The sequence below is a fragment of the Caenorhabditis elegans genome, chromosome III (assembly GCF_000002985.6).
Source record: "Caenorhabditis elegans chromosome III".
In the NCBI taxonomy this organism is placed as follows: Eukaryota; Metazoa; Nematoda; class Chromadorea; order Rhabditida; family Rhabditidae; genus Caenorhabditis; species Caenorhabditis elegans.
In genome coordinates, this window is record NC_003281.10 from 10,957,066 (window position 1) to 10,969,667 (window position 12,602).

Genomic DNA, 12,602 nt, shown 5'->3' on the forward strand with positions numbered 1-12,602 from the left:
AAGTGAGAACGTTATTTTTAGTAATATATGAGCCCCGGGAAACAGGTGAAAAGAAAAGAAAAAATTGGCAAAGTAGGCAGATGGTGATGTATTTTAATGAGATATCAGTTATCAGTGAAGCGAAGATTTTTCACGAATCACCGAGCTTCGGACGGTGTTTTTCGATGCAAAAGGAGAGACCTATAGTAATAGTCACATGTGGTGGGTTACTATTCTTGAAAGTTCTTCTTTCTTCGTGACGTCAGGAATGAGATCAGGAGCGTGACAGGGGCTGAAACTAGATTCAAAAAGGTTGAAAAACTGGTTAAAAACTTGTTTCCAAGGGCACCACAGTCTACAAAAAGTAAAAACCATCCCCGGGAATCGAACCCTGGTCTTATGTGTCATAGGCATCCATCTACCCAGTTAAACCACTTGGACACAGGTGCCCGGGCGGGGAATTGCGGTGCCCCCGGTAGCTCAAGTGGGTAGAGGAATGTCTATGACGCACACGACCGGGGTTCGATTCCCACAGTGGACATTTAGTTTTTGCTGGCTCAGATTGCTCAGATGAAACTGGTTTTAAGCTGAAAAATATTTAAAACGATTTTTTTTTTCAAATTTTTATGGTGAAACCTTTAGTAACAGGATTTTTTTCGAAACTATCAAAAACAAGAAAGTGTGGCATAGAGGACTTCCAGTCGAGTTACCACTAAAATCCACGTCATTCCACACCTAAAAACGGAGCAGAGAGAGAAAAAAAAACGTCATGAAAAAAACCAGAGCTGAAAGTCTAGACGCATTATTTCTGTTCCAGCGAGTGGTTTTCGAGTAGGACACCCCGAAAACATGTCAATCTTCTCACTCTCCACATGTCACCCCGTAAATCACATCAGTTGGTGAAGGAGGATTGATGACCACCGAGTGACAAATAGATCAAAAAAATAAATGGGGGGGGGGGGGGGGTTTAGTTAAGCTTACGGAGCACGCGAAAAAAGGAAAGACCACCCACGGGGTTCGAACCAGGGGTGTGCGGATAACCGATTTTTTCGGCTAACGGATAAATCGGCTAATGCCGATTTTTTGAGAACCGGCTAACGGCTAATTCGGCTAACGGCTAATTTCAAAATTTTCGGCTAACGGCTAATTCGGCTAATCTCAGTCATTCAAATCGGCTAATTTTCGGCTAATTCGGCTAATTCGGAAAATATTCATTTGGTTAAGCTTTTTTTGTCCATTCTGTTAATTCAGGTTTTGGGTTAATTTTTTCACCGTTATTGAGAAAATTCAGGGATGAACGACTGTTCAAATAGGAAAAAATCATACAAATTCACCACATTTTGTTTTCCAAAAAAATATGTTAGTTGAATTAGCCGAAATAGCCGATCGGCGAATTCGGCTAACATCGGCCAAAATCGGCTAACGGATAACTACGTATTAGCCGAACTGCCAAAAAGTCGGCTAACGGCTAATTCGGCTAATCGGTAAAAATGTCGGCTAACGGATAATTCGGCTAATATTAGCCGAGTTAGCCGAATTAGCCGATCGGCGAATTCGGCAAAATCGGCTATTATCCGCACACCCCTGGTTCGAACCCTGGTCTTGTGCGTCATAGGCATCCCTCTTAACCGCTAGGCCACATAGCCGCGGCGTTCAGCGTCACACGTGGCTCAACTGGGTAGAGGGATGAACCTGGCGCACAGCATCAGGGTTCGAGTCCGGGCAGTAGTTTTTTTTTGTAAGGTGGAATTAGAACATGTTGTAGCTTTAAATCAACTTACAAAAAATGGTTTTAAAAAATTGTACATTTTTTGCTTATTTTTTTGACCACTTTTCTATAACTACTACACCTGTTGAAGTATGAAGCTCACAGTTATTACTCCTTGAACAGATGGAAGCTCACCGCAAGCTGAGCAAGCAATATATGAAAAAAAGTGTTAAGTTCCTCGACCAAATAGACAAAAGGAGATATTTCAAAAACAACTCAAGTTTTTTAATAACCGCAAAGTAAATATTTTTCTTGCAGAGTAGGCGAATATTATTTTTAGGTATTATTACTATTCGTAGGAATGGAATTTCGGAAGAATGAGAAAAGCCTAGAAAGTCTTTAGAACGTCGTGGAGCTCCGTGAGCACATTATTGATGAGTTTCAGTATTTGTTTCAGCTAGTAAAAACAAAAAACCATCTCCGGGCCCCCCTTCACCGCTAGGCCACACAACTGTTGCGCCCGACGGCCCGGCGCCTAGGTGGCTCAACTGGGTAGAGAGATGCCTTCCGCGCAAGACTCTAAGGTTCGAGTCCCACTGCGTGTTTTCAGCTTTGATCATGCTCGCGGAGCTCCCGGAGCCTCCACAAAAAATAGAAGTGAAAGGACAACATACCCCAGTACGAAAATAAGAATGAAGTGACGAGTTGTGGCAGAAAGAAGAGCCAAATGGAAAACAAAGCATCACGCTGAGAAGAGTTTTACGAGAAAATGAAGCTTAGAGGGAAACGTTTGAAAAACAAACAAATGAACGTACTTGATTGAATTCTGTTGTTGGAGAAAAGGGAATTACGATGGGGAAAAAGGGCTCCGGAATAGGGGATATAATGAAAAGAAAAGTTCGGATGTGTTAGAGCAATACATATTTGACTGAGAAGAGTGTAGGAGCTTGATCCTTTTTTGCTCAATGTAACCCCAGAAGATGGCGGGCGGGGCCTTATTATATCCTATGAAAATGATAAACCATCATTGGGAGTCGAACCTGGGTCCAATGATTCTGGGCCATCTCTCTACCCAGTTGCGCCACCAGGACACCCACTCCAGCTTACAAGTGGCGCAATTGGGTAGATGGATGCCTAAGAAGCACACAACCAGAGTTCGAGCCCCACTGGTGGTTTTTTTTTTTTTTTTTGCTTGAGATATCACATCTTCCGCGCTCAAAATAAATTTCTAGACATTTCCGACATGAATCATCTGGTTTGAGTTTCACCCACGTAAAGATAATAAGATAATGAGCATGAAAAAATGTTTATAGTAGAACCAATTTTGGAAACATGAAAAAATTGTGTGTCCGTGCGGAAGAAAAAGTACCCGTGTAGTACAAGCGTGATGAGTAAGAAGAAACAACCAAATGAAATGATGAAGTGATGTGAAAATAAAATAATCCCCCTTTTCCCCCACTGCTTTCTTCATCTTCTTGTATGTGTGTGTGCAAAAGTTTCTGATGACGCGGAGGGAAGGGGCGGGACTTAATCCTTTGGCTCACACGCAAATTCCATTCAAATTCTTGTAGAACAATGGGCAAACTGACGCTGGAATTAGAAGAAATTATTAAGGAAGTTGGGATTATTCTGATTAAAAGGATTAGAAGGATTTTGGATTAAAATTTAGTAAAAATATATGGTTTTTTGAGCTAAGGGAAACATTTAAAAGTTTCAAACCATTCATCAAGTGATTTTGAGCACTCTGAAGTCGGAAAAAAAACTAAAACCTCTAGTGGGGCTCGAACCATGGTCTTGTGCGTCATATTCATCTCTCTACCCAGCTGAGCCACTTGGAGAACTGTGTGCGTCACCTAGGTGGCTAAACGGGGTGAAGCGGCGCCTACGACGCAAAGGACCGGGGTTCGAGCCCCGCTAAGCGTTTTCAATTTTTGTTGGTTCAAACCCTTACCACACATCCTCCTAAACTGCACGGTGCCTTTAGGACATGCACATCGTTGCTCCATACAAGTTGCCGGAGCCCCACATTGCTCGTCAGCCTCACAACCGGTCTCACCCGCAAAAAGTTCTGAAATGTCATTATTTTTAGCAAAAAAAACTATAGGAGGATTGATACGAACTTGGAAGGCAGGAGCCCATGTTTGACTCGGCTTCCGACCTACAAATCGGCTTCCTAATCTGACCCTCAGACAGCGGACGGATTAAGAGACGTGCTGAAAATACTAAAATTAGAAATTATAAAACATTTCTGATAATAATTTTGACGGGAAATTCAAGTTATATTTACAGTTAAACAACTTACTTTTTGGCGTTCTCCTCTGACAACAAATACTATATCTCAGCACCGGACTCTGCCTGCATATCCTACTAGCACATCGGCTGCTCGACGAGCATCTAATGGGGTTCCCCGACTTGTTCAGTGTCGGCTGATAGTTGGCGCCGCACAAGTTGTTCATGAGGGTCTGGAAAGAAGGCGGATGCTGACAACACACAAAATTCCCGCCACTCGTGGTTTTCAGACAGGTCTCCGAGTCGGAGCACGACTTCAAGCTGGTAATGCACATTTGTGGATGGTCCAGAGGATTTAAGTACGGGTGGGGGCATTGAAGATGCTCAATTGAGCTATGTACACACATTTCGATGCAAGCCGTGTGATCCGCAAAATGGTTCTGAGCAGTTGCTCCGTGAGCATTTCCTTTTCTATAAAAATTGAACGAATGACACGTGTTGGTCTCCGAATCGTAGTAATATCGGAGCAACGAGTCATCGGATTCTTCCTCGAGCTCCGGAATCGGTTGAGCACAAGCTACTTCCTTCTGGGGACAGCAGTAATTCTTGTGACATTCATATCCGGCTCCGCACATTGAGCATTTTTGGACTCGAATTGACGGGTAAACACGTGTCGGGCAGATATCTTGGATTTCTAGGCCACAGCAGATAGAGACAGACCCTTGGGCAGTGCATTTGTGGAATTCCGGGCAGTCATCGGTCGTTGTGCATTGGAACACATCCCCATTTAGTTTTAGGACTTTGTCGCCTTTTGGGCAGCGATCTGAAACCTTGCAATGATCAATTAAATCTTGCAAAAATAAATAACCTACAGCGGGACTCGAACCCTGGTCTTATGCGTCGCAGGCAAAGCTCTACCCAGTTGAGCCACTGCCAAAAAAGTTACGCTGCACTAACTGTCCAGGTGGCCCAACCGGGTAAAGAGATGGCTATAAATCACCGAGCCAGGGTTCAAGCCCTGTTACTGGTTTTTACTTTTTTCAAGTTTTTAAGACTTACACCTAGGAGTCTGTTTCCTTGACACTACCCCCAACTTTCTGGTCCGCAACGGCATTACGCGTTTCAAGCTGGGATGTCGACAGCAAATTCCCTTTCGATCTGTCGATTTCTTCATGCAAAAATGCGTTTTCTGGCATGGATTTTCCGGATCGCAGTAGGTTTTGGTGAGCTCCACAATTGAGCCAGGTGGGCATTTGGCTAGAGCCTGGATTTGTCGTGCCTCACGGCGGCAGCACACGAAACGAGCTTTCACGTCGGAGTAAAGGCAGACGGATTGGCTGGAAAAGGGTTTCTGGCTAGCTGGGTGTCGAACCCTGGACGTTTGCGTGGTAGCCAACTCTTTACCCAGTTAAGCCACCGTGGCAAATTCTGCCAATTAATTTTTCCTAGGTGGCTCAACCGGGGAAGCAGATGACTACGGAGCACAAGACCAGGGTTCGAGTCCCAATGGCGGTTTTTCTTTTTTTTGTTTCAGTTCTTGCAAAGTCATCTTATCTGGTACCAAGTTCCAGGGAACCTTGACAACAAAATTACACGTTTCAAAAAAAAAATTAAGAAATGCTCACCCATCCTGTCCACAAGTGTTCTTCTCCAGCGGAGAGCATTGCTCATTGCCAGACTTCTCCTCTTCATATATAAAAGTTGCCGGACAAACTTCATCAATACTCGCACAACAAAGCCCCGACGAAAATGGAGTTGGAGCATAGCAGGAAGTGGTCGACGGGCACTGAGCATCCCTGGAGCAGGCTCTTGGCTCGGCGGTGCTCTGCCAGATTTCAGGGCGAGATCCTTGAAGACATTTGTCGATTCGCACAATGTCCCGGCAACAGAAGTAGAGCATTCGGATAGAGCTATATGTGCATTGGAAGCCTAACGGACAGGAGTTCTGAAAAATTGAGCTTCTTTAAATTCAAGGCAAAACAGATAAAAACAAGAAACAATAGCTGGGGATCGAACCCTGGTCTTGTGCGGAACTGGCATCCCTCTACCCATATGAGCTACCTGGTGCAGGCCCCACCGGTGCGCTCGGCGCCAAGTAGCTCAACAGGGTAGAGGGATGCCTGAGACGCACAGCAACAGGGTTCGAACTCCCGACTGGCTGAAAATCTTTACCTGACTATTTGGAGTACACGTCATAGGTTGCTGGGTACTGAAGAGCAACATCGGGTGCTGAGTCGACGAGCATACCCCGAAATTGGGACTTCCGCAACACACGTTTTTCGTCTCGTCCCAAACGCTCTTGACGCATGAAAAATGTCTCGGGCAGGTTTTCAGGGAGCAATCGAAGGGCTCATCGAGATTCGAGGGTTGATAGATCACCTCGGAAGACGAGCAGGCTAGAAATATTTTTAGGATTTGTAGATTGCTTAAAAAATCTCACTTACAGGCACTCTGACAAAACTGATAACAAGCCACGCGATTCGAGAAGCTATTCGCATTGCCTGCACATCCGAGATAGGTGAATTGGTGGCACGTCTCCGTATTCGCGTCGAAGTAGAACCTCTTAGAGGGTGTACCACAGGAGATGCCTTCATTCGCATCGTGGGAGCAGATCCATTTCCGAGATGGGCAGCAAGAGGTTCGGTTGGAGTATAGCTGAAATTTTTGAGTTAGGGATTTTTTGAAGTAGGAGAATCAAATGTACAAAGGTCTCATGCAGTTAGTTATGAACATCAAATTATCTAGGGAGTTTGTCTTGTAAGCCTATAACTTCCAGATCAAACCCTTCTTACCTGCCGTGTACACGTATGAGTACTCGGGCAATCATCATTCCTTTCGCACGCAATGATCCTTCCATTACTCGAATCAATCAGCGCATCTCCTCCGTCGGGGCAATCAGATCGGTGACACGTCTCAATACAATCCACGCGTGTCACAAAATTATTGTCATTCCCATTACATCCCTGATATTCGAATTGATTGCAACGATTGTGCAACGGGTCGTAGTACCACCGCTGGAGTGTTGACAAACCGCAAGTTGTGCCGACTTGGAGGCCCTGGTTGCAGGTTAGTTCTGGAAAAATTTTGTTGAAGCTTTTCTAGCTTAATTGAGCTTATTTGAAAGCTTTGAGATTATCAAAAATTTTTTTTTTAAATTGGATGCTTCTTGACTTAAAATGTGGCATAATCTACAAATTTACGCGACATAAAATACTTAAATATGCGTTGAATGGTGATAGTTTTCTAAAATGTATTCCAGCTGCTGCGACAAAGAAAAGTTTTTTTGACTGGCCATAAAAAATTAAAAAAAAATTGTTCGAAATTTCTTAAGAAGTCTCATTATGAAATTCGGACTTTTTGGGCCAGTTTTAGTATATTTGAGAAAAAAATTGAATACTAATAGAAAAAATACGGTAGTTACGCCGATCCGCCTAACACAACTAACCTCTCGACGGACAGCATGCATGCATAGTTCCTGTATAGACACACTCGTAATTCGACGGACACCTCTTCGCAGATGAGCACCTCAACACAACCTGATTCGATCCCTTGTATGCCCTCCCAATCGGACATTTCGGCTGAGCCTGGACACTGGAGCACACGGACTGACACTCCTCGATCGAGTCGAACTGATTGTCCCCCTTCAGACATCTGCTGGCAAGCACCGATTTGCACATGTTATGCTCCGTGGAGTAGGTCCATTTTGTGACGGTCTCTCCTTGCTCGCAGTTGTCTCGGGTGCGGAGTTGCTGGAGACACGTGGCAGCCGGCTTGGGACAGCAGACCGTATTCTTACAGTCATGGGTTTCCGGACAATGCTCCTTCCCGGAGCATCTTTGCACATTGTCACTTGGGTCATTTAGCGGGGAACCATGAGAGCATAGCTTTTCTGTGCAGAAGTCCAAACACCCTTGCTTGTCACCGAAATTATTGAAATTCCCGCCCTGTCCGTGATACTTAAATGTCCGACACGTCAGATCATTGGTGTCCCAATACCAACGTTGAATAGTGTCGGCCCCGCGTCGTGGTGATCCCGATGAGAAGGGTCTCATGGTGGTTTTGTCGACGTTAACACCACCCAGACTACTGCAGATGAAGGTGGGCGTTGGGCAACACAGTTGACGCCCCGATTCGTGAGTTTTGCAAATGTGATTGTCGGTGGTGGTGGGGATCGGATCATCGAAGGGTAGGGGGTCCCCTCGTGTACATCCTGAAAACAAAAGTTGGGGTGAAATATTGATTTTTCGGAATTTTGACTGATTTTAGATTCTGTTGAATTTGACCGAACGTTTTTTGAAAAATAGCTGTTGAAAAAAAATTTAACAATTTTTTCTTGGAAAGTGCTTTAAAATCTTCAATTTTTATTTTAACTTAAAAATTGGAACTTTAACGAATCCAAGAACCTGAAAGAGATGGTGTGGCCAAACGACACTCCGCTTGTACTCACAGGCCCACGTGGTGCCAGGCTGTCGCATTACGGTTTGATCTACAAAAAATGCGGGAATTTTTTGCCCAAAACATGTGACGTCAGCACGTTCTTAACCATGCGAAATCAGTTGCGAACTCTGCGTCTCTTCTCCCACATTTTTTGTAGATCAACGTAGATCAAGCCGAAATGAGACACTCTGACACCACGTGACAAACTCACTTCCTCCACAATAGGATTCACATTGCCACTGCGTCAGAAAATTATTTGAATTGCCGCCTTGTCCGGTGTACTTGAATGGTATACACTTTCCGGTGACACTACTGTACCACCATCTCTCATCAGCCACCACCACCGCCCCCGCATCTTTTGTGTCGCCCGTGTTCAGAGGCTGGATACACGTCATTCCACGTGTCGGACAACAGGTTCCACCGATGCAGTCGTAGACTTCTGGGTACTCATCACAACCGATAAATTGTTGCGTGTTCTTATCCTTTTTAGAAGTAAAAGTGAGACATGTGGAGACCCGGTGAGTGGCACGATCGTAGAGAGCTCCGTTCACATTGTTTGTTGGGCAATTTCCTGGAAAAGTTTTTGATTTTTTGGGAAAACTAATTTCAAATTTGGATTCAGCGTGGTTTTCTATCACTTTTCAGTTTTTTTCCGGTCTCTAGCTTAATTTTGAAGTTTTAAGGGTTACGGTAGTCCCAAAAATGCGCAATGCGCCTTGCACCTTACGACAAAATGCAGAATTCTTTAAAAGCTCGGAAAAAATCTTTTATGCGCTGAAAATTGTCTTTTTATCGTTGCGAGACCCACCTTCCAAGACACAAACATTTCCTTCAGGCGTTTCAATCAAAGTTTCCTCTTCTGAACATTCACATTGCCCATTTTGACACCTGGTCATTGGCCAGACACCTTCACACTGCTCGTCAAACGTGCAGCCGACGTTTCCCGGTTCGATTTCTGAAAATTTTGATTTTCTATCTTTCACACTTATAAAGGTACAGTAACCAAAAATTTAGAAATTATTGGCAAAAATCTCACTTTTCCAACATTGCTCTTCTACGGGAACATGTGTGCTCTTGCATCGACAGGTGCCCAGGCAAATCGCTTCGGAAACACATTCTGTATTTCGAGTGCAGTTTTCGCCGAACTTTTTGAGGTCTGAAAATGGAAATTATGGCATCTTAATCCTGTAAAAAAAACTGAAAACCACAGGTGGGACTCGAACCAGCGACCTCTAGAGCCACAACTACCCCTGTTAGCCACTGAGCCACCCGGACTCTCGAAGAGCTCGAGGAGCCAGCGTGGCTCAGCTGGGTAACGAGATGCCGTTGGCTCACAGCACCAGGGTTCGAGCCCCGATGTGGGTTTTAATTTTTTCATTGCTAAAAAGTTTGACAAAGTTTCAGAAATGTTTTTTACATCTTTTCGAGAAACTTTGAATTTAGAAAATAAGACATACCTGCTGCATTCCTTGCATAAATCTGATGCAAACCCTCTGACAGGGGGATAGTCCCAAAAGTAAACGAAATTTGAATATAGATGATTAAAATAAAAGTGACTTGATTATTCAAACTACACATAGTTGTACTACAAGACCTTTACAGGGCTGAGATTTAAATTCATTTGAATCAAAGGAGAAATAAATTGAAATCCGATTCTCCTCTCTTTTTTTTACTTTTTTTAGGTTAAGCTCTATCGCGTGGTAAGATAGAGGTCAGTGTAAGAGTGAGTGAGAAAAAGAAGAAGAAGAATGGTAAATAAATATAGTGACCCCACTTCAAGTTTTTGGCGGGAGTTGTGAGGAGTAGAGGAGAGGGGGGGGGGGGGAAGAGCTCCGAGCGAGAGCTCACACGCAAGTGGATATAGATGGTAATGTGAGAAACCGTCTCATGTCGTGTGTCCACTAGCACTTTGATTGTTGACAAGCATATAGGACAAGATGTGAGGTTAGTAGGAGACACTGGTGGAAAGTGGATCTGGCTGGCTGGCTGGCTCAGGAGAGCTTTTGTTAGGTGCCCAAATTGACTAGAAGCTCCAAGCGGCCGACACCCCGCGGGGCCAAAAAACCAAAAAAACTACTAACGGGGTTTGAACCAGTGGCCTTTAGAGCCTCAGTCATCCCTTTTAGCCACTGAGCCACTCAGACGCTTAAGGAGATGGTAGGCGTCTGCGCGGCTCAGTAGGGTAGGGGGACGTCTGCCGCTCACAAGACCAGGGTTCGAGCCCCGCTGGGGTTTAGGTTTTTCATTTTTTTGGAAAATGTCATACATTTATTGTAAATCGCCTGATGTAGTAAAAATCTGTTATTGGTCATTGTTTTTTATCACAAATCTTCATTTTCAGGGTCAGGATCGGTCACAGTTCAAAGATTGAGAATCTTCTTCTTGAAATGAGCAGAATCTGCATACGGCCAGATCTTCTTCGCCATTTGCATCTTTGTCGCCACCTTGTAATCATTCGGAGCTCTCTTCTCACTGATCGACAGAGCCGTGAACATCTCCTCAACACCGCCCTTCCCAAGCTCCCACTCGAATCGGCCAAAGAACGATCCACGGACTCTCTTGAAACCGGCAAAGCACTCGCTCCACAGGCCGAAATAATCCGGGCGGCTCTTGTATTCCAGTGTCTCCAGGTACTTGTGAATATTCGCAAATTCCTTGGGACACCCTTTCAACAAAGTTTCCATGGAGCATGCAATCTTCGCGTCCATAATCTCCTTCTCATCGGTCAGTCGGCGCCACGGGAGCCCACAATGAAGCTCGATGAGCATGTAGAGCCACGACCAGAGATCATCGACGCGTCCGATTGTGAACGTTCATGCTGCAGTATCGAGGAGTTCCACGGAAGAGTTGCTCGCCGGCTCGAGCTCTGCGGAGTGCGGCCTCTCCGTTCTCTCGTTTGGCGGTGAATTGGCGGACCATGCCTGAACAAAGTGTGGTGTGATTTTTCAGCCAAAAATACGGTTTCGGGTCTCGACACGACGAACTTGTGTGTCGGGTGCGACAAGGCTTTTAAGATTACTTTAAATCAGGGGTGTGCGGCAAATCTCAAAATTTGCCGAGCTCGGCAAACTCGGAAAAATTTGATACATTTTGATGTTTTTTGGAGCACCAAAACTACTGAATTCTTAACACTCATCTGGTTTCTGAATAAGTTCAGTGTAGTATGTCTGCTTAAGCATCAAAATAACTCAATTTTGTGTCATTTTACTAAATTTTTGGCGAAAAAATCAATGGTTTTAGTCAAAATTGCACTGTCAATTTTTTGACGTGTGCGGCAAATTTCGAAATTTGCCGAGCTCGGCAAACGGCAAATTCGGCATATTCGGCAAATTTGCCGCACACCCCTGCTTTAAATCCCAGTTTTTCATAATCTACGCTTTTTTCGAGAAGAAAAGCAACAGAGAGAAAAACTGAAAGTTACAGTACTCATTTAAAGGCACACACCGTTTCGCCTTGAACAAAATATTGTCGTGTCGAGACCCGATACCGTAGTTTTAAAGCGAAAACACCTTCAAAAAAATTACCATAGTCAATAAGATAGACGTTTTTAGCGTCACTCCCATGAACTCCGGTCACACAATTTCCCGGCTTAATATCCCGATGAGTGAATCCCACTTCATGAATCTGTTTGATAGCGAACAAAGTGGCCATCGCGAGACGAAGAGTCGTCTGCTCACAGAATCTCGGAGTGTTCGCATCCCGTTTATGAGCCATCAGATCCTTCCCAAGAAGTGTCATCACGATGAAACAATACGATGTTCGATCGCCAGCATCCATCAATCTTGCACAAAACGGCAGTGGAGCCAGTGATTTGAGCACGTGAGCCTCCAGCTTCAGAATACCTCCGTCACTCACGTCCCCCTCGACCTTCATTGCGGCGTACGTCTGGAAGCGGGTCAGGTCTCGGACTTTGAACACTGCACCCATACCACCTTCGCCGAGTTTTTCAACGATTTTCCAACGCTTTGCGATTATCTGAAATTGAGGGAAATTGTGAATTTCCTGCTTCACAGAAACTCACTTTTCCTTCTTTGATCGCTTGAATTTCTTCCATACTGATTCTGATCACGAAATCGATTGGAACTGATTTGCTAATAGAGAAATGAATCCTTTTGGAATTTTGAAATACATTTTTTCAAAATTCAATTTTTTTAATTAAAAAAAGTTGATTTTTATATATTTTTCACGTTAAAAGTTCAAAGCGCAATCAAAACTAAAATAAAATGAATGCATATAAAACACATTTTTT

General features: G+C 44.2%; 1 protein-coding gene, 2 non-coding genes and 1 pseudogene across 4 annotated transcripts; 1 reads left to right on the top strand and 3 right to left on the bottom strand.

The window, feature by feature from the left end:
• Positions 1-2,983: 2,983 nt before the first annotated feature.
• W05B2.2 (BPTI/Kunitz inhibitor domain-containing protein) lies at positions 2,984-10,045 on the bottom strand. Its single transcript, NM_067005.4, has 14 exons — positions 9,811-10,045; positions 9,390-9,509; positions 9,162-9,308; positions 8,565-8,924; positions 7,362-8,126; positions 6,709-6,989; positions 6,361-6,571; positions 6,089-6,312; positions 5,542-5,861; positions 4,976-5,253; positions 3,990-4,739; positions 3,808-3,900; positions 3,639-3,755; positions 2,984-3,277 (listed from the first exon to the last, which is right to left on the bottom strand). Exons 1-14 carry the CDS (start codon positions 9,929-9,931, stop codon positions 3,228-3,230), a joined length of 3,837 nt encoding a protein of 1,278 aa, NP_499406.2. The 5' UTR covers positions 9,932-10,045; the 3' UTR covers positions 2,984-3,227.
• On the bottom strand, positions 4,785-4,852 carry W05B2.t1. Its single transcript has one exon. It is a non-coding gene; the product is annotated as a tRNA-Arg (tRNA).
• An 81-nt stretch (positions 10,046-10,126) lies between the features above and the next one.
• W05B2.13 lies at positions 10,127-10,276 on the top strand. The gene has a single exon (NR_052720.1). It is a non-coding gene; the product is annotated as an Unclassified non-coding RNA W05B2.13 (non-coding RNA).
• A 437-nt stretch (positions 10,277-10,713) lies between these two features.
• W05B2.3 lies at positions 10,714-12,407 on the bottom strand (annotated as a pseudogene). The gene is made up of 3 exons: positions 12,375-12,407; positions 11,878-12,328; positions 10,714-11,274 (listed from the first exon to the last, which is right to left on the bottom strand). Coding segments are annotated over exons 1-3 (1,045 nt in total).
• Between the last annotated feature and the right edge of the window lie 195 nt (positions 12,408-12,602).

Coding starts and splice junctions, on each gene's coding strand:
- W05B2.2 (NM_067005.4), bottom strand. CDS start 9,931: ATGTGTAGTTTGAATAATCAAGTCACTTTTATTTTAATCATCTATATT. Junction 9,510..9,810: donor TTATGCAAGGAATGCAGCAG/GTATGTCTTATT, acceptor TTCCATTTTCAG/ACCTCAAAAAGTTCGGCGAA. Junction 5,862..6,088: donor CGTGTACTCCAAATAGTCAG/GTAAAGATTTTC, acceptor TCAATTTTTCAG/AACTCCTGTCCGTTAGGCTT.